Source organism: Ursus americanus, chromosome 5 (assembly GCF_024610735.1).
Source record: "Ursus americanus isolate L20-20 chromosome 5, mUrsAme1.1.p, whole genome shotgun sequence".
NCBI lineage: Eukaryota > Metazoa > Chordata > Mammalia > Carnivora > Ursidae > Ursus > Ursus americanus.
In genome coordinates, this window is record NC_142131.1 from 8662630 (window position 1) to 8684840 (window position 22211).

Consider the following 22211-nt stretch of genomic DNA (forward strand, 5'->3'; position numbering starts at 1 on the left):
TGTGAGGAATTTTAACAAACTCATACATTAAAAAAAGAACACTGCAAGTAATTATCAAAGTTAAGGGTTTCAGAAAGATTCTCACATTTCTAATACAGTCTTAAGTTGTTCAAGTTTTGACTTGTTTTCTTCAATTTCAGAATCATTATTTTGCCCCAGCTCCATAAGAAGTTGTCGGGCAATGTCCAGCACTTCCTATAAAATAATAAAGAACTGAATTTTTATGTAACCTTGCCATTAGCAATTTAAAACCAACAAGAGATAAAATGCACTTGCCTGTAATTGTTTTGGCTTTTTGAGTTTTAACTTCCCAGATTTGTATCCATCACACTTTTCAAAAAGATCAAAAAATCTTATAAAAAAAAGAGCGCAGTTAGTCCTTTGCAATAATTAGTATTAACACTATATACTTATACAAATCACTTATAAATGAAGATATGAGACTCAGGGTCTATGGATTTCAAATACTGTGTGTCCTCTTTCACTATAGAACGTTGCTCCTCCACTCTGAGCAATAAAACTTACTATTCTCCTGACCACATCAAACTAATAATCACTAAATTAATTTTAAAAGTTTTCTCATGATGGAAACTGAGTATATGATTGTAATACTAAATATCATATTCTCTAAAGTCACTGCATGCATATACATATTAAAAAATGTTTCAACACATATTTATTGGCTCAAGTTTTTAAATTTTGTTGTTTCCGAATCAAATACTGAAGAGAAATAAGATAAACTTCCATTCCACTAATTTTCTTCTAGGAGGTTAAGAGGTTAAAGACTCATAGAAAGCAATGAAGAGAGTAAGAAACCAAGATTAAACAGAACACTGTAGGATGTTTACGCCTTTACAACCGTAAATGAAAGCCAGATCAGACAGAAAAGAATTGATGGATAGCGCCAAAATAATTTCAGATGCTGATACATACAATTATTTTACGTGAATTTTGTTTGCATCCAGTGGTTTAAACTAGTGGCCAAGAAATGGGAAAACAGTTTTTCCATATGACGTATTAATCAAATTAGCTAATCACCTATAAGAAATCTTAAATTATCTCCTGAGTGTTAAATTACTCCCCTTAAAACTTACTTTTGATGCCTCACTTCCATTTTCATTTTTTGTTTTGGTGTTCGATCCCCATGACGTATTACAGCTATGACACATCTGAGTTCCATCCTAAAATAAAAAAAAAGTTCTCGATTTTCTAACAAAGATTTCTGTGACATAATTCAGACTAATACAACACCTCATTATTTGTTTAGAACCATCTTTTACCATTCTGAGATCTTTCCCGTGAAGAATAGTACTTGTAACAACCAGTCGATTTAATCAAATTCAATCTTAAAATTTTAAGAAGCTGGAGGGGGAGTAATATTAAGCTCTGTATCAGCTTCCTCTCTAGAGATAGCTATGCTCACACTGGGATAACAGTAAACGAATGGCAATCCTGGAACTTCATTAAATACTTGCCCTGCAGCATAGATCATCACAGACAGAGATTTCATTAAAGCAAAATAAAGCTTTACTTTATAGCTGCTCCTTGTAAGGACAGAATAAGTATTTCATAGTCAAATTACTAGAAGATAATACTGTCTTAGAAAGAATGCTAGGGTATAATTTAGTGTGTGCCAAACTGTAAGCCACAGAATACAACCCCACAGGATTTTAATAAGTTACCTAAAAAAATTTTATGTTGAATAGTTTGAGAATACTGGTTTAAAACATAATTTTTTTTTCCCCTCACCCCAACCAGGACTTCTCAGAATTTTTAAAATGCTAATATAGACGTCTAAGCTATGAATACGAAGCATTTGTTCAACTCACCTGAGTAGCAGGGGGTTTCAAGCAGTAATTTTCACTAGTAGAATGTTATGAGACACTTGGGCATTATCAGTCTTATTAATTTACCTCAAGATAGACCTGTATATTTTTTTCTTTACACAGAGTACAGAAGTTGTATGACCACTGACTATGAACCTTTAAGTGACATACCTTTCGGCACCTCCTTTATTTTTATGACTTAACTCAATAGTTCTATAACTATCTAAGCATTTTTCAGGACTTTATCCCCAAAATTTTATTTTTAACAATATAAAAGATTTTTAGTCTAAGTGGACCCCTGCAAAAGAAATATAATCTATTTCTCCATCTGCAGAGTGAATCATATGAAAACATACACAGTATCCAATAATCATTCAGAAATTTAATCTCTATTGTAATAGCAGAGACTGATGTACAAAACCCAACGAATTTCTAAAAATGAAAATATTCAAACTTACATAGTTCCAGATGTAGTTGGTACAATTGGGATATCTTCAGCTTCTAAGGGTATTGACCAGGGGATATGAAATTGTGGCGCGAGCTCTCGCATTACAATATTGCTTTGATACAAAAAGAAAAGACTAGAAATTAGTTCATTTTAAGACAAAACTCAGTACTTAACAACTAACCATACAGAATCATAAAAGTTAAGGTCAAACTAGTGACCCTGTGATTATAGCACATAACAGTAAGTCAAAGAATCAATCCTGATTTTAAAAAAATTAGATTAGCAGTTCTAAACTGGTGCATTAGAACACACTGAAGTGATGCCATAAATTTGGAATTATTTATTATATACCTTAGTTTTGAAGTATAAATCACACTGGAGTCTAATAAATAACTATAATTACATTATATCCACTTATAGATAAATTTGGAAAACCAAGATTGTCTCTTCTTTATGGCCACAGGTCATTTCTTTTCTTTTTTATTTTATTTATTTATTTATTTATTTAGAGAGAGTGTGTGCAAGAAGGGGGGGACGGGTGGAGGGAGAAGGAGAGAATCTCCAACAGAATCCCCGCTGAGCACGGAGCCCTACGTGGATCTCTGAGATCGTGACCTGAGCCAGAACCAAGAGTCGGACGCTCAACCAACTGAGCCACACAGGCGTCCCAGGGATCAGTTCTTACCTGTTTGCTGATCACTTCTGAAGTTACTCTAAATCCCATGGCTCTTTTTAAACAAATTTCCATTATTTTACTATTAGGGTTAACAATGGAAACATGTTAAGTAATTATAACACATTTTTTGTTTTGTTTAAATTTAGCATTTATTCATGTTAAAATTTAGTAAGCTCCCCCAAATTTCACCTTAAGGGTAAGTTCACCAATCTTTAAAATATACTATAAAAGCTGACTCCAATTATGACAATACACTTTAAAGTGTAACTTTCTTATGGCTTTGTCATATATACTTTGAAATGGTTTAAAAATATTTGTCTTGTGAATCTTCTAAGTCAAGGTTTAAGAAAATAGGTCAAAGAAAATAAAAATGGCATTTCTACATGCAGTAATTTCTTTTGGGTTCACTTGACAATCTCATAAGATTATCTTTAAGTGACACATAATTATAGAAAGCAGTATCATTCAAAAGAACCCTGAATTCCAAATATTTCTATTCTACTCTGGTTACTTATTTCATGAATATTCATTTTATACCTTAAAGTAAGAGAATGAAACCTTTTCAACTGTAATGATATATCAAAAACTTACAGAACAAAGTAAACTAATAAATTAGCTGTAATAATCACTGTATAGCACTTCTAAATCTTTAAGTTAAAGTATCTTTATTTTTTTTAATTTTTTTTTGGTAAAGATTTTATTTATTTATTTGACAGAGAGAGACAGCCAGCGAGAGAGGGAACACAAGCAGGGGGAGTGGGAGAGAAAGAAGCAGGTTCCTAGTGGAGGAGCCTGATGTGGGGCTCGATCCCAGAACGCCGGGATCACGCCCTGAGCCGAGGCAGACGCGTAAGGACTGCGCCACCCAGGCACCCCTAAGTTAAAGTATCTTTAAGCCATCATCTTTACTGGCCATAAATTACTCTCTGCCTTTGATAATCCAAAGTATAACTCAAGATTTGGCATAGTTCTTTGGGAATGTCATTTTATGAACATTGATTTTTATTCTAGGGTGCTTGCAGGACCCTGATCATTTGATGTTTACAATTTTTTGGTTTCTGAATAGCTAATACAATTAGCTGTAACAAAGGTAAAGAGGAGAAATATAAAGAAAAAATTCTTACCCAAGTATTTTTGCACAATCATCATAATACTTCATGGAATTTTTCACAAAGCTGAAGCCATTGACATCACAGACATAGGACTGTCCATTGGCTCGTAACAGATCAAAACCACAAACTGTTTGCTATTTAAAATAAATTACAAACTTTAAAGTTACATTTGAGTTAGGATTCACAGTTTTTTAGTTTTATTATAGCATATCAAATTTTACAAATGCCTAGAAATTTACTACTGCTTATTAGTTCATTTCATAGTAAGTAATAAATGAAATTATTCATCTGTAACCTCAGTACTTTGAAAATATGTAAAACATACCGTATGATCATTTGAGTTCCCCATGAAATAAATATAGAACAAAAATGCTTAAGAGATAAGAGAGGCCAAAAAATAACATGCTATTACAAGACGTTCTTCAAGTAACATTTAATTAAAAAACAAGAGTGAAAATTTTTTAAAGGCTTTGTTAAATTTTGTGATAATAGAAATTGTATCACTTTAACCCAAAAAAGCATTAAGGAAAAAGTTTTGAAGATATGTCCCAGAGGAAACGTCCCATTATCCCTATGAATCTTTTTTTTTTTTTTATTTAAGAGATTTTATTTTTAAGCAATCTCTACACCCTATGTCAGGTTCAAACTCGCAACCCTGAAATCAAGAGTCACAGGCTCTACCAACTGAGCCAGCCAGGTCCTCCTCCCACCGAATCTTTTAAACCCTGACAACTATATCCCTGTGAGCACCTGAAATAAATTTACTTTATTTGGGAGAAGAAAACAGTTGCAAGGTATGAATTTCCGGTCAGGCTCCAGAAATTTTCTATCTTTTGCATTTTATATTTTAATCATCACGTTAAGTATAATGTGATTTTAAATCATGTCTTTTGGAATCCTGGTATTACAAACTTAAAACAATTTTTATAGAGCCATTAAAATGTACTTATAGGCTAATATTCCTTCCACAAAAGTGACTTCAAATTATTAAGACATAAAGTATTTATTATTTAATAAACAGTAACACACTAGTCTTTACCTTATATACCCAAGAGAACACTTCAAAATTGTAAAGTTTATCTTTTAATAGATCAAGTTGTACTACACTTCAGTTTAAATCTTTAACATACATTATTAGAAGCCTAATGATATAGACTGAGGGAATTAGTCAAATGTTAAAAGTAAAAAGTTTTCTTTAAGAAATGTATTTGTATTGTGTTCATAAACACACTTCATCATATACAATAAATAGGCTAAAGGATGTATTGCCAAAGCTAGAAGACTGCTAAGGACCTTTTTTATTCAGCAAAGCAATCATTTATCAATTCTGAATAAATAGTACTTTTAACCAGTTGTTTTTACCATATTAAACAATACCTCTAAACACTGGTTAATGCTACTGTTTCAGTTAAGTTTTCCTCCATCATTTTAATTTCTGAATTAATTGGCTAAGTTCCCTTTTATATAACACAGAAAGAATACAGAGAAGCAAAGGCTTTCATTTATTATATATCTTTATTAATGGCACCACAAGAATCTCCTGAGAAGTACATAAACAGCTCAAATGTATCATTTTTAATCTTCTCAGCTTACTTCTCCAATTAAATGACCATATAACATTTCTTTTACTCAAGAAAGAAAATTAGAATTTCTTTTACAGGGGTCTATATGGCCTGTAAAACATTTTACCTTAAAAGCAAGGCAGACTTTCCAGGCAATTAATTTCTCTCGTGCATTAAGAATAACAGGGTATCTAACTTCTTTTCCCTCACTGTCTCTTTCCACCTTGCCGTCGAGTGCTGGAGATTTTCGAGCTTCAGCATGCGCGTAATCTGGACCCACGGTATAAACCTTTAATAAATGTTAAAATATATATGTATTAAAAATTTGTACATTATTTAAATTGTATTAAATTTAAAAAAATAGCAGACAACAAATCAAAAGAAAAAATAATCAATAGAAAATACTTCAGTTTCCCAGACTGTTCTTTTCATACTTCTTTCTATTTCACATGCCAAAATTTTCAATACACTGGAAAAGATTATAATTAATTACACGGCAAAACTGGTAATGTGAAGGTCTGTTCTCCACAGAAAATGATCATACTGAGCATTATGCGGAACACAAGGTTGTATAGGATGGGATCTTTTCCAAATTTTTTTAGCTTACCCAAAGGAGAGGTACAAATAATTATAAAAACATTATAGAAGGAAGTAATGGCCAAAAGAAAGATTAAAAAATGGGGGGGGGGTGGACTGAAAGGCAGAAAAGAAAGGGAACAGCACACTAAAAGGTAATCAACACAGAGGTCAGAGGCATTAAAGAACACGATGTATTCAGATAAGTGCAAGTTATTTGGTGCCATTTATACTGTAAGAAATAAAGTTCCTAGGAGAGACTGTGAAATAGTCTGTATGCTGCCCTTGTGAACCTGATTATTACCCTATGGTCAACAAAATCCACAAGAGAATCTTAAAGTAAAGGTTCATGATCAGGTTTATACCTTAGAAAAAAAGGCACTCTCAGACAGAGACTGGCTGAAGGTAAAGCAGTTAAGACCTTATCTGTCACCAAAGGAAATCAAACATATTGTTATACTACAGTTGTTGCAGATCTCAGATCATCATTTACGCCAATCAGTGCTTGGAAACTAGTAGCTATTAGACTTAACCCACTAATTTTATTATTTAATGTCCTTTTAAAGAAGCACACATATTATTGTATCACAAAGTTGGTTCTTAAATATTTTTATAACTTCATTTTAATAAAATTTGTCTCCTTGGCAATCCTGTTTTAAGCATCAAAGAACATTATTCTAAAAAAAGGGTCCATAGGCTTCAGACTGCCAAAGGCATTTATAATACAAAACAGATAAAGAATCCCTAGTCATAAAAAGAAAGAGATCTGGAATAGAGTCTATCCTCGGGGTAATCTCTTTTTCTGATATCAATGGTAAACTAAATACAAAATTAAAGTATACTGTAATCAATCCTACCTTTACATCAGTACCATCTGTGGGCATAAACTCTTCATATATATATGAGCCTGTTTTTCGTACATTGCTTTCTGGGGAATAAACACTACTTCTACTGCCAATCTGAAAAAGAAAGATGTCCACAAATATAAAAACTAAATTATTCATCTCATTTTTATAGTATAACCTTTTTACCATCTATTTCTATCTTAGATATTTCCAAAAACTTTTTTTGGTGCACAAATATTTAAGAACACTTACTATAGAGTTGACACTGTATTATTTTCTGCTGTAATATAACTTACATGCAAGTTAAATAGTATAAGACTACAATGAACAGTAAGAATAATGTTACTAAGATTCAACCATACTCTTGCATGTAACCCTCTTTTGTTCACTTTTTCCCCTACAGAATTTTCCACTGTATAAGTACACCATAATTTCTCTCGTGCATTAAGAATAACAGGGTATTTCTAAGCTTTAGCCAGTAGAATAGTGTTGCTTTCAACATTCTTATAAGTGTCGCAGGTGCAAGAGCATTTCTAAGGTACATACTACAAGTAGAATTACTAGGTGATAGAATTACTAGTGCTCATATTCAACTTACAAAGATAATGTCAAAATATTTTATGAACTGTTTTAACAATTTAGAGTCTTCTAGCAATGTACGTGAGTTCCTACTGCTCAACTTCCTCATCTATAACTGGTATTGTTAAACTTAATATTTGCCACTCTAACGGCTATAACATAGTATCTCACGGTGTTCTTACTTTGCATTTCCATGATTGCTTGTAAGTATACATGCATTTTTAATCTTAACATATTATTAGATTATGTTGCTAAGAGGTAAGAGGCTATATTAATTTACATTTAAGCTGACATCTGGGTTTGTGTTTGTTTTCCAATCTTTTTGATCTTTGCCAATCCAAAAAGTAATTCAATGTCATTACCTTTTAGGCTTCATTTGCATTTATTTTATTATGGGTACAGTTTTGAGCATACTTTCATGAATGTAAAAGTTACTGGAATCACTTGTATCTATGAATTATCTATCTTGGGGGCTATTTTTCTTAAAGACTACTGGTCTTTACCTGAATTTCTCATATGCCAGATACATAAATGGAAGACAGAAAGAAAATCAAGTAATTTTCTTGGTATTTCGTATGTAGAAATTTTGCATAAACAACATTAAGTAAGTAAAATAATGCCTTGCTCTTCTAACAAAGAAGGATATCAGTTTCAATTTATCCCTGAATGATACATTCTTATTTAACCTCAGTTCTATTAAATACTTGATTACTTTTAGTAGAATTTGTACGAAGTATGAAGAACAGTATCCCCTAGGATAACAAGGTTTACCTTTCGAAAAAGTCTTTGACTTCCACCACCAGCAGATGTTGGATAGTAAATGTAAACGTTGTGATCCTCTGCACTGACTGGCTTTTCGACAAATGGCTTTTGAAAAACTTCACCATTTACTTCTACATGATCTTCCCCTTCAATCAGATTGCATTCTAAAGATCAGACATAACAGCAGGAAAAATTACATATCGTATATTATCTACATATAACATTATTATTAAAGTTTTTACCAGACTAAAGTTTATAAAGAAGAGTGACCTTGGATGATGTATGATTTGATTTTAATTAAAAATTTATGCGGAGACGCCTGGGTGGCTCAGTCAGTTAAGCATGGGATTCTTGGTTTCAGCTCAGACTGTAATCTCAAGGGTCCTGAGATGGAGCCCAGGGTCAGACTCCACACTCAGCAGGGAGTCTGCTTCAAGATTCTCTCCCTCTGCCCCTCCCCCATCTCTCTAAAATAAATAAATAAATCTTTTAAAAAATTTATGCAAACAACATATACCAAGATTTATGATCTATGATGTTAAAAACGATAGTTGTTCTTCAAAATCTTGTGAACCTGCCATTTTACCTTATCATCCCACAGAATTTAACATTAGTTATGAAACGATGCCAACGAGAAAGACTGAGAAATTATTCTAGATTATTATCATCTTCTGAAAATTGCATGGAATCATTTGTATCACAGATACCACAAAACATGCAATCATTTACGTTATTAAAGTAACCTATATAAAGTAGGCAAGCAATCCAATCAGGAAGTTAATTTTTTACCTCTAGACAAATGAGAGAAGTTCCCTGCGACAGATAATAAATGCTATAATTGGTTTTCAACAAAAGTTGCTTTAAGGTACAATAAAATCATCAAAATTCCTCAAATTACCCTTGTCAGAATATTAAATCTTAAAGCAGATAAACATTTATCTTGGCTCTTCAGACTGTTACATATGTAACATGTAGATTGTTACATGCTACGTTTAGATAACCAGAAAAATGAAGCAAAGGGTGCTTTAGGATATTAATAAGTAGTAATATTTCTAATTTCCTAGTCACGAGAAATTACTGTATCCTAGTATGAAGTTTCTAATCCTGAATTCAGCAGTCATAGATGAATCATTTGTTCACCCCTAATCAATACAAATTTATTAAGCCTGTAATTTAAAAATTCTTTATGATTCCCAGATATATGTCAAATGTAGAACAAAGAAAAGTAGGATATACAACTCTTAAATTATTAGTGGGCCTTTTAGCTTATAGTGCCACACTTTAATTGAACATAATGCTTACTTGGCTCATTAATAAAAAAAAAGTAAACAGAATACTATGGGTTCTTTGAATTCCTTCTACTTAATTATTGAAAGGAAGTGGCTCAAAAGTATGTTGAGTGACAAAAGGTAGCTTGCTCAAAATCTCATATTCTTTTTTTTTTCTTTTTTAAAGATTTTATTTATTTATCTGACAGAGACAGCCAGTGAGAGAGGGAACACAAGCAGGGGGAGTGGGAGAGGAAGAAGCAGGCTCCCAGCGGAGGAGCCTGATGTGGGGCTCGATCCCAGAACGCTGGGATCACGCCCTGAGCCGAAGGAAGACGCTTAACGACCGCGCCACCCAGGCGCCCCAAAATCTCATATTCTTACCTTTGGGATTATTTGGGTCGCGGTTCAAAATTGCATAACGAGGAAGTAAAATGCCTTCGGCTTGAAGAATACTATATACTTCTCTTCTGAAGAAAAAGGAAAACATCCTTTATTGTTTTATTACTCTATTTGAAGAGTACATCATACTGTTGTAGTACTAAAAAAAGGCATGGATAACAGGTCTTATTTTTTCAAATAAGTAAATCATTTAAAATATGAAAATTTCTAAGGAAATGTTCAGCCATATTAGAACAAAAATGTATGCACAACACTTCATGTGGCATATTAAAATACTAATATTTAAAACTGGGAATGTAAACGTATAAACAGAAATGGTTAAATACAAAGTTGCTATATGGCAATGACAGAATATTACCTAACTATTAAAAGCTTTATACTTAGAATATTTAATGACATGGGAAAATGGTCACAGTATTTTAAGAGAAAAGTGACCCTAATTTTGTAAAATGTGAGTGGATGTATGTATTGCTTTCTATATGAAAAAATATGATAGACAGTAGTAGCAGGGTTAAATGCCTTTCTTTATGCTTTTATTCTCCAAATTTCTTAAAGTAAATATGCATTTATATATATGTGTGTATATTTACATTTGTAACATAGAAGAATGTATTAATATGTAAATCTAGGAAAAATGTTTTAAAATGCTAGATATTGATAATGTTACTTACTATCTAGAAGAACAGAAAAAAACAAAACAAAAAAAACCATAGAGCCTTAAACTTTATAAAGCATTTTCACAGATATAATTGCATACTGTAATGCTAACATGAAAGAAAATTGAATATTGGTGAAATTATAAGGGTAGGGATCGGAGTGAAACATCAAACAGAATATAGAAATATATTTGTATTCTACAGTTTCTCTTAGAAATCCATGCTTTTGGCCTGTAATGAATGCTAAGATACATAGCGAGCTATTTTTCAAAATGGTTACACTATACCGTTAAAAGAAAAAGTCTAGTTATAATGAGTATAACCCTAATTTCATCTTCAGTCACATGACAGAGAAGTTGTTCATATTTTCAATGGTTCAGTAGGCTCTAGAAATTAAACAAACCTGGTTTAAGTCCTTGTTCCACTATTGACAGAATTACTTGTGACTTTGGGCAAATTAATTCATCTCCCTGAGTCTCAAGTTTCTTCATCTATAAAACTGGGTATAAATACCCATTTCTAAGTATTATTAGAGGATACCACAAATTAACGTATATGTCAGCTTACAGTAGATACCAAAGAAATGTTATTTTTCCTTCCCTTAATTCAGCCATCTCCATCACTCACCTATCTTGTATGAGATACTGCATATTCAAGTCATTGATTACAAATGGATTCCTGAGTTTTGCATAGGCAACTGCTTTGTCCAGTGGAAATCCTAAGAACACATATTATTAACATATTCTGTACAATCTCAAGATAAGTTTACATCTACAACTTTGTCAATTTGATTTTATGTCACTTCCCGTAAAAGGTTAATTTTATTATGCATATAACTGCTTTCCACATAAATCATGGAAAAATAAATACATAAAACATGACTTAACTTGTACTATTAATAAGACTTATTTTTTTCCTAGTTAATTTGATTGGTAAGGCACAAGCCAGTGACTATATAACCAAATATACAGCACTGACATGTTAGTCAATGCCTGATTATTCAAAGTCACCTAATAACAGGTTAAGATTACCTCATACACAAACAGAAATCTATATATAAATAAGTGTACCACAATCACTTGATTTAAAAAAATAAATATCATTTCTTCTCACTTTAGTTTGATATTTATACATACAAATTGCTGATAATTAAAAGAACTTACATATCTTTAAAAATAGCAAAAACAAAAGTTAATTCATATACAATAGATATACCCTAAATATAAAATATATGAGTAGAATCATACTTGCTTGCTGTTACTAGGTCAATGTTAAGGTATCAGAAATTAACTCCCTAAAACTTCTACACTTTGATAAAATTACTAATTACATGGAAAACAAATCAAATGGCAGATATAGTAAGAGGTCTAAAAAAAGCTAAAGCATTTTAATAATTATACTGCACTCTCTGTATTAACATTAAAAGTCTCCAATTTTATCCATCAATGCATATTACTAAGAGATGGTAGGGCAGTATACCATAGAGTCCAATAAAACAGGGTTCGAAATCCTGGCTCCATCTTTCCGTGGCTATGTGACCTTGGGCAAATTTATTTAACATCTCTAAGCCCCTGATTCCCAGCTGTAGATGGGTATTACACCAGGCTTACCTAGCAGAGTTTTTGAGGAACTCGATAAAGGAGTGTATATAAAACACTTAGCATAGTCCCTGACAGAGTAAGCTCCAAATAAATATTTATTGTTCCTTAAATGACAATATTTTAATGAATATCTTATCTAAGGAAAAGAGTAAAAATCAGTAAGCATGCATAACGTTAGAATTTAACCTTGGGTACTACAGTTACCCGTGAAGACACTGTACTTTGTGCCATTATCAGAACAGTTGGAAGGGAAGTAAGTAGTAAAGCATACTGAAGTTAACGAAACTAAACAAAAAACTACGGTCAGTTAAAAATAATTTATTCCTAAATTCCTTAGCTTTTAAAATTTAATAAAAGTACTCTCTATACCAAGAATCACTTCCACAAATTACAAACCCTTCTCATTTTGTAAAGACTCTGAGAAGAATTCATCACTTGTCATCAAGATAGCTCAATGTCTATGATTTAAGGCATCCTAACAGAATTCAGCATACAGGAACCTCTGTAACAGTTCTCTGGTTCTGTTGCTGTTTTTAAAGAGGAACTTTTTCCTTACCAAGCATATGGGATATCACCTTAGATAGCAGCTAGTTCTTACAGGCAAAAAAGAAAAAAAAAAAACTTTAGTTGGAAGAACCATGTGGTAGTAAGGGAAGACCACCATACCATGAAGGATAAGCCAATTTTAAGATTCCCTGAAGTAAAGTACTTGAACTTATAAAGAAGACCAGGGCCTTGGCTTCTCTACAGGCTATAGGAGCACAAAAAGTCTCAGCCACGCTCCATCCCCTTCTTGCTGAAGGAAAAGTTTCTTGAACACCTAACTAAAGTAAAACTTTAACACAGCTGGAGACTACCTATTTGGTAAAAAAAAGTGATTTAATATGAATACATTTAAAACTGAGCATACATCTTTTAAAGTATAGTTCTTAGAAATCCACTTAATTCACAGATTCTTGGGTTATACATTTTCAAATATCCACTGATAATTTTGATTAGGTTTTATTATGCAGGCATACTTTACCATCAAGTAATACTTAAGTTTAATTAATATTGCTGATTTGTAAAAGAAACCAAGGAAAATCGAAAATTCAAACATTAAGTTCTTCAGAAATAAAATATGAATATGTATATGAGCAAAATCATTTTCTATATGGCAAAAGCATAGGGCTTAAAATATCCAATAATTCAAGAATTTATTCTAAGTAACTTAGAGTAGTGCAAAAAAAGATATGCATTAAAAGAGTTCATAACAACCTTATTTCTAATAGTGAAAACTGGAGACTCTCTGTTAGGATAACAGTTAAATATTATAGGGCATCCTCATGATGACACACTATGATGTCGTTAAAAATCAGGTCTTTAAAGAATATAATGGAGGGGAAAAAAAAACCTCTTGATATAACTAATGAAAAAATTAAATATAAAATTACATATACACAACCACAGTAAATTTGTTTAAAAAATACACAGAGAAAAAATGACTGAAAAGAAATATATCAAAATGTTAATATCACTGATCTGTGAGAGACAGGTGAGTTTAATTCTATTTTTCTGTTTTATCTAATATTCTACAATTAATATGTATTATGTTTATTATAACAGGATAAAAGGAGCTCCCACCCCATTCTTTAATACCTTTAGAATGGAACGAAATAAGACAATCACATAATGGCCAATTTTCTACTGGTTCATTCAAAATAACATCTTCTTCAAATACTACTACTGTGATATATTTAAATAAGGAGATCCGTTCAAGAATTTCCTTCATTGGTTTGGATTTGGATTTCTTTGCCATGGAACATATTCCAACCACAATCTGCCTTTCTGGTGGCTAAAACAGAAAGAAAACAACAACAAAAAATCAGGTTGACTTAATACAAACTCCAAAGTAGAGCGATATTAAATCTTTTTCAGAAGTAGATAAGGGATGTAATTAATACAAATGATACATTAACCAAAAAAGGCATTTTTCAAAATTACGTTTTTGTTATAATAAATAACAATTAATAGTTGTCTACAAAAGTCTGGAAACTTTCACTTTCAGGACATCGTTACTCTTTTCATTCTGATTTTAAAGTTAAACAGATACTCCTTCCTTAACTGTCTCTAGTATTTATTTACCTTTGCCACAAGAGAAAGGGAAAAATGAGGGCCAAAACCTATCTAATGCAAGTAAAAAGACCAATGAGAGTGAGAAAGAATTCTCTTGCCTAAATAAGATAGTCTGACTACAAAGCTACATTATACGGTGTACTACAAAGCTATATTATACAGTGTTAAGTTATTTTTGTAGATAGAGCTTGAAAAGGATTTGGTCACCAATGACAACTTGGAAGAAAATTTTGGAGAAAGCCCAACTGTCAGTGCTCAAACTCCAATCTTCGTACTCAATATTCCTATTTAATGGTGTTGCTCATCTCTGACACCCTTGCTACAGCTCAAAGGCCATGGTTCCTCCTAAAACTAAAAAAAACAGGATATAGAAATACCTTATAAGTAGCTCACAGGTTTACAAAATTACTCAAGATTCATTCTGAGATCTTTGCATTCAAGTAATTAAGAGTTTTATCAAATAAAGCTGTGCCCAGTTGTTTCTTTTTTTTGTTCTCTCTCTTCCATATTTTATATATTTCACATGATATTATAATCGGAGCTCAAAAGTGTTTTACTAGACTTTTATTATAAATCTAAAAATAAAATTGGGTAACATCAGATTTAAATTAACTATTCTTCTTTATGTCTAAAATTAGATTTCTTCATTGCCTCTTCTTTTTTTTTTTTCTTTAAAGATTTTAGTTATTTATTTGACAGACAGAGACAGCCAGCGAGAGAGGGAACACAAGCAGGGGGAGTGGGAGAGGAAGAAGCAGGCTCCTAGCGGAGGAGCCTGATGCGGGGCTCGATCCCAGAACGCTGGGATCACGCCCTGAGCCAAAGGCAGACGCTTAACGACTACGCCACCCAGGCGCCCCGCCTCTTCTAACTCATATGAAATTTAGAGATAAAACTGGTATTGAATTTGATTGTAAATCCTAATCTCCCTGAGATCTGCTGTTTTTCCCCATTGATCATCCACTTTTATGTTCCCTTACTCAATTCTTTCCTGATTAAAAGCATCTACGTAGCTCATGATGTTCCTAATGAATATTTCCCCAGCCAACAAAAGATATTTGCAAATGATATATTCACTAAGGGGCTAATTTTTAAAATATATAAAGAACTCATATAACTCAACACCAAAAAATCAAATTAATGCAATTAAAAAATGGGCAGAGGACCTTAACACATATTTCTCCAAAGAAGACATACAGATGGGCAAGATTCATGAAAAGATGTTCAAAATCACTACTTATCAGGAAAATGCAAATCAAAACCATAACCTAAGTTTGTATCTTAAATCAGTTTTCATAGCAAAGCAATCTACTTCTAAAGAGAAAACAAGTAAGAAAAATATTGAACTAACATAACTATAGTAAAATGAACATCATCAATGTGTGTTATTCCTAAAGATCCAGTACAGCTATACATCCTAGAAGATCAGATCTTATGCACTTATACACCCCTCTGGATACCTGAGGTAGCCTCTCCTTCTAGTCACAGTTACAGACTTCTGAAGAGTTAATAAATAAGGCTATCTTTGGGTCAACCACCACTTGTACTGACAACATGACAAACTTAATGAAGCTGGCTAAGTCCTTCTTTAGTACCTTTAAAATTATTTCCTTCAACTTACTTCTTAATCTTGAATTTTTTAGGTACTTCTACACAGAAGAAACCCTTTTGGTTTATGGCCCTGATTATTCTCTCCTTGCCACATTTTCAACTGAATCCTGTGTTATGTAAGCATATCAGTGAACCTATCATGAAAGACCCTAAAGTTAGCATCATTAAACAACTTAGAAGTCTGACCCCTAATTGGATTTCTTGATGCACCATAGATCCAATAATGTAACTAGTGAAACATAACATGCTTTTTCAGCACAAAAGATTTCCAACAAATTTCTATGTGCAAAAATGTCTTCACAATTTAGATACTATAAATTCACCTTGACAGTGATTAGTAAGAAGCCTATACTGTACTGGTCTTCTCTCACAAAACAAACAACTTACAGACTCATCCTCTTCCTCCTCATCTTCATCTGCATGGTGGAAGAAATGTCGATAATTTCCTGAGTTTATTTCTGTATCTTCAGGCCCAACAAAGAATCTGGGGGCCTCACTCATTTTTATTTCATTTGATATAGATATAACGCACTATAATAAAATTGTTTCTAAATAAACCATTCTCTCTATGCTAGCTGACACAGAGCTCTGTTGCAGCTTGTTTTTGCTTATACAACCACTTGAAATTGTGATGACAGTTAGTTGGCAAATGTTCTTCTGTTTTCATATCATTGCTTCATTGTTGAAGTATAAAAGATAAAGAGTGAGGCTATTGCTTCAGTGAGTTGATGCAGCAATCTTTCTACCTAAAATGCAATGAAAAAATTAATTTTGGAGACTGTACTTCAAAAACATTCATGTAAAAGTAAAAGGACACTTGTAAAATCATGACCAGTAACCTGATGCATACGTTCAAATGAAAAGACATTTTCTTCCATAAAATTAAAAAAATTAGGCTCTCATTTCCAATAATCTACATTTTAGCAATTTGACAAACTGATTCAAAATAACAAAAAGATAGTAACAAAATAACAAACAATAACAAAAAATACACACTAAATTCTTCAAGTCCAAAAATATCTAACAAATGAGAAAATTATTCAAATTATAACAAAATTCCACTAAAAGCTAAATACCTCTGCAACACAGTTAAGTAATACCTGAATAGAATGGAAAAAAAAAAGATAAAATATAATGTGGGTTTAAAACCCACTGACAGCTATAAACCAATTTGAAATTTCATTAAATCAATTTTTAAAAGAATTTAACTTGAAAGTTCAGTTTGCAAACAGGTTTTATTTTGTTTTTTTGTTTTTCAGGATTTTTGTTTGTTTTAGGGAATAAAACCATTTTGCGTTCTAGTCTTAAAAAAAATCAACAAAACAAGATTACAGTAAAAACAAGATTTCATTATAACAGCAGCTCTTAAACTTTTAAAAGTAAAAAATTCCTTGGTTAGCCAAATAAAATCTATGGATCCTCTCTTTGGGAATAAAATGTACATATGTAATAAATTCTGCAAACAATTTTATGTGATTGACATCCAAGCTTTTCTATATAAACTGATGCCTATCAACATCAGTTTAAGAACTCTCATGTAACAGTGATATCTCAATATATCTTTACCAAAGCTGTTCATATAACTATTCCTTGGTCACATTAAAACTAATTCCCTACCTAGATGAAACTACAGATCAAACAATTTATTTGATTACTGGTAATATAATAAATTATTTGATCAAATATTCGTAAGAGTTGGATCATATATTAGATAGAACTGCAAAGCATAACTCCAAAACTCTTATTCCTAAAGATCTAATTCTAGTTTAATTGGTGGCTCCCTATTAAATATTAAAATCCTAGTGTACCTAGCTAGGCTTCACCTTATGCAACTTTCAAATTAAAATTTCACAGTGTTATGAAATTTGAAACAGTGACTAAAAAATTAAAATAAAATACTTGCTCAAAAGACAAATACTATTCAACTCTGATTTTTAAATTGGAAACTACCATGCTACTAAGTATCCACACTCAAAAAAGTAGTTCTCAAACTTCGCACATCACCAGGAGGGCTTGTTAAAATACTAAACTAAAAAGTCTCAGCGTAGGACCCAATACTCTAAAAATTCCAATGTGATGCTCATGTTACTGGTCTGGAAATCACACATTGTATCTAGACCTTAACAAAGTGGGTTAGAAAGCTTTTTCTGATAGTTGCTCAGTTCTGTATCCTTCACTAAGTTATTGAAGCTCTCCAGCCACCATCTGTAAAATGGGATAAATCTCATAAAATTATTTTCAAAATTAAATGACAATAAAGACCCAACAGCAATTAGCACAAGGTAAGCAATCAGTAAATGTTAGCTATTTCTTTATCTTGCTGGCTTTTATAATTAAGACCAAGATTCCTGACCTAACTTAACCAGCACACAACAAATACAAACAATTCAATTTAGAAGGTACCTACATACCACTCATGTAATAAAGCCACAGAAACTCCTTTTTGCCGCCACTGCTGCTGCTGCTGGAGACCTCTTTACATGTTTACCAGTCTTACCACAGTGCTCGAGACTATCATGAACACTGTTGCCTGGAATAGACACTCATCTCCTTCATAGATCTACCATGGTCAAAGCTGCTTAATCCTTAAAATGATACCATGGGTCATCCATTAGTCCTATGTAGTTTTCGGAAACCCTCCTTTCTTGAGGAGCCGGAACAGACACATGACCAATTTTCCTGAAATCCTAAAAGCATTTTCCAATGGAAGCACTGTTGTAAATGGTGACTCCAGTTCCAGGACGCTATTACTACAACTCCATAATAGATTATTAAATAAGCTTCTGCATGCTGGCGAAGGCAGCCAAGCATCATTTAGAAGTGTATACAAAAAAGCCCATGCCAAGTTTCCCAAAAGCCTCACACTGATTTTTTTCCTTCTTCAAACATTCATGCACTATCATTTGCTGAGCCTGTCTCTCCTTCTACTTATACTTCACTATTGTCCTTGAAAGTTCCAATTCCTCTTTTAATAAACAACTGCAAAGTCCTCAATAAATACTTCTCTGACAACTATCATGCTTCTGCCAACCCCTATATACACACGAGCATCTTTCCCATCCTCCATGCTCCGCAGCGTTTGGATCTTTACAATTACCTGTTTCCATTAGAGTTAAAGTTTTTCCTCCCCAAATTTTTATTGTGAAAGATTTCAAATATTCAGAAAAGTTAAGAGAATGGTTCACTACACATGTACATCCATACACTTAGCACTAGACTCAACAATTGCTAACATTTTGCCATATTTACTTTCCATTTACATACACATATACTTGCTCTATCATTTGAAAGTTACAGACATCAATATACTTAATTTCTATATACTTTAGTATGCATCTCCTAAAAATAAGACATCCTCCTATAGAACCAATGATTACTTCCACTCAGGAAAATTAATAGTTCCTTAATACTGTTTATATGTAGCTGTGTGGGTGCTTTTAGAGAACAAGGACCTCATCTGTATATTCCCAGTACTTAACTGGTGCATAGCACTTAAGTGGGTGACCAATAAATGTCCCACTAATTGTTAAGTGTAATATCCTCACAACTACCGCAAAAGCCAGAAAAGTTTAAAACTTAAAACAGCAAGATCTGACTGTGCAACTTTGAATCTTCTGCACATCAGTTTAGTCATCTGCTTTCAACAATCCTGTACTGCAGTTAGTATTTTGGTTTCTGAACTATTTAATTCTGCATCACAATATGGAAGCTCCATGAGGACAGATCATTTCATCAGACACATAAACAGGCATACTGATTTTTTTTTTTTTAATGAATACTTTCAACTACTGAAAATGTTAGTAAAGAAACTGGAAGAAATGAAGCATAATGGTAAGACAACAGTAGTATAATAGTTAAGAATACAGATTTTGGAATCTAAAACATGTGGTCTCTAATCCAGGTTTAAAAGTTTACTAGTAACAAAAGTTTTTTAGGACAAGTTAAGTGGCTTCTCTAAGCCTCAGTACCTACCTCTGGAAATTGAGAATAATCATCTAATGAACCTCATGCAAGTGTTGAGAAAAGTATATGAGTAAATATGTAAAGCATTTGCCACACTTAAGAACTCAGTTAATGGCGGTTATTTTTAATATTCAATCTGCCTGAAATAAAAACTATATTTTTCATTGAAGAATTTTCAGGAGCAATACAAAACCCTATCCCAGTGTAGGGCAAGGATGCTGGGTACTAAAGCCAGCCATGCTTCCTACTTCCCCATCTAAGCCTTCCAGCACACTAAAGCAAAACCACTATCACCCACAGGAATCCAAAGGTCGCCAACTCCCATTAGTCGTCCAGAACCTAGTAAATGAGATCCATTGGTCACCACCCTCGGTCCTTCTCCCTCGAAGCGCGCGAGGTGCAACACTGTCGAACTGATTAGGTGAGGCAGCGACCGGCAGTCTCCGTATTCTGGAAAGCTGCAACGCAAAGGCCTTTTTGTTCGTTTGAAGTGCGGGTGCAGGCGGCGAGGAGAAGAGCTATAAAGACTGAGGAATGAAAATAAAAATAGCCATCGCTACCCACATCAGTCCCCAAACTCGAAGCTGCCTACTCGGGGGGAGCGAGCCCCACAGCCTGGAGTACCAGCTGGACGGCCGGCAGTTCCCTTCGGGTCGATCTGAAATTTCGGGTATCTCAAACCCAAGGAATAAAAAAGGGGGGCAATGGAGGAGGAGAAGAAATTAAGACGCGAAAAGCCCCGCAGGGCTGTAGTGTCACTCCTCCACGCCCACGCTGCCTTTCGCTCTGGCACATGCCCCTAGGAAGAGCGCGTGTCTATGCTCCGCAAAGCGCAGAAGACAAAGCAACTAACTGCCCAGCAGCGGCCTCGGGTGACCGAGTTCGGCATCTCGGTTCTCCTCGGGTCTGAGTCCTCACCTGCTACCGCTGCAGTAGCCACGCAAGCTGCAGAAAACAGCCGCGCCCTTCCAGGTTTTGGCTTCCCCTTTAATCCCAGAGGCAGGAGTGAAGTGTTCCTCAAAAGACTCCAGCTGTTAGCTTGGACGTACGTCTTCTCTCTACAGTAGCAGCTGAAGGGCCACACAGAGGTACTGCAAAGCACTACAACACCTCCCTTATCTTGGTCACGCCTCTCCCTGCCCGCCTCGGGTCTCACACAGAAACCTCACCGGGCGGAACGCTTTCCGGGAAGTGCCAAACGGCCCGCACGGCCCCCATAAGCACACCCCTCTTAAAGACACCGGTAGTTCCGCTTCCGGCAGCACCAGATAAGTCGCGAGAGGAGGCTTAAATCCTGTCGTTTGCGTTTAGGACCACTTTCGGTGAGTGGTCGTTCCTGTATGCTTTGTTATATCTAGTGATTTTTAAAGTGAGGCATCACCTGACAGTAATTTCAAAACCATTTGCATCGACTAGTTTAAGGACGGGTTTAATTGACTCGAGATTGCGCAGGCGCTCTTGGGGCGAGAGGGCCTTGCTTGGGCGTTGCGGTGTCCCGCGCCAGCTGAGTCGAAAAGGGGCGAGTTCTGTAGCGGGGCGTGGGGAGGTGCCTAGTCTGTGTAACCGAGTATTACTTGTGATCGTTTCCCTGATCATGCGAAGTTTAGCTGGACCTTGCCCTTAAGAATTGATCAACGAGGCATTAAAACTCCCTGGAAATGCTCTCTGATAGTTAAAGTAGCGTCCGAGACAGCGAGCAGGTTCAAAAGTTGACCGCCGCTTACTCATCATAGTTGTCATTTAATATGAAATATTACCCTTTTGCCCCAAATTAAAATCTCCTGTGGCGGGGAGAATCGCAAGTTCAAGGGAGAATCTTGTCCGGTAGTCGGTGTGGGTTTTCCTTAAGGAGCGTTTCTGAACCAAAGTAGAGAATTAATTTTCAAAATGGAAATTCACGTATCCCATGTGGCTTTACGTGTATGCGTGTGCAGGTGAAGGCATTTTTGTTAAACGAATTTATAGGTTAAAGGGAAGCCGATTAGAAGTGTCTGGTGTAATTAGATTTCCCAGTCTTAGACATTAGATAAAATTGTGCTATTCTTTTTTTCAGAGATTAAAGTAGACTGATTCATAAGTAAAAATTCTGATCACAAGTTAATATGTTTATTGAAATATTGGAAAATTTAAGTTTTTAAACTGGAACAAATGCATGTTACAACTTTTTGGAGACTTAAGTTGTTGGCCTTGATGGGTTTTGTCCAATTCT

The 22211-nt window shown here is 34.0% G+C and overlaps 2 protein-coding genes across 32 annotated transcripts in view; one reads left to right on the forward strand and one right to left on the reverse strand.

Moving 5' to 3' along the window:
* PPIP5K2 (diphosphoinositol pentakisphosphate kinase 2) overlaps positions 1-21158 on the reverse strand; it is a 69544-nt gene extending 48386 nt beyond the window's left edge. For 19 of the 24 annotated variants that reach the window (XM_045808306.2, XM_045808300.2, XM_045808291.2 and 16 more), the window contains exons 1-13: positions 20921-21157; positions 16427-16785; positions 13952-14147; positions 11340-11430; positions 10039-10124; positions 8396-8550; positions 7058-7159; positions 5752-5913; positions 4075-4196; positions 2285-2386; positions 1095-1181; positions 277-352; positions 86-195 (exon numbers count right to left, since the gene is read on the reverse strand). In XM_045808306.2, coding sequence (XP_045664262.1) covers positions 86-195; positions 277-352; positions 1095-1181; positions 2285-2386; positions 4075-4196; positions 5752-5913; positions 7058-7159; positions 8396-8550; positions 10039-10124; positions 11340-11430; positions 13952-14147; positions 16427-16540 — 1403 coding nt within the window. In that variant the 5' untranslated portion in view covers positions 16541-16785; positions 20921-21157. Of the gene's footprint in view, positions 1-85; positions 196-276; positions 353-1094; positions 1182-2284; positions 2387-4074; positions 4197-5751; positions 5914-7057; positions 7160-8395; positions 8551-10038; positions 10125-11339; positions 11431-13951; positions 14148-16426; positions 16786-20920 lie in introns of all 24 variants that reach the window. The other 5 variants (XM_087861943.1, XM_087861953.1, XM_087861945.1 and 2 more) reach the window with 2 other exon arrangements.
* Positions 21159-21244: 86 nt separating this feature from the next.
* Positions 21245-22211, forward strand: part of GIN1 (gypsy retrotransposon integrase 1) — an 89658-nt gene continuing 88691 nt past the window's right edge. For all 8 annotated transcript variants that reach the window (XR_015724357.1, XR_015724356.1, XR_006781545.2 and 5 more), the window contains exon 1: positions 21245-21324. The gene's annotated coding sequence lies outside the window, so the exon portion shown is untranslated. The remainder of the gene's footprint in view (positions 21325-22211) is intronic.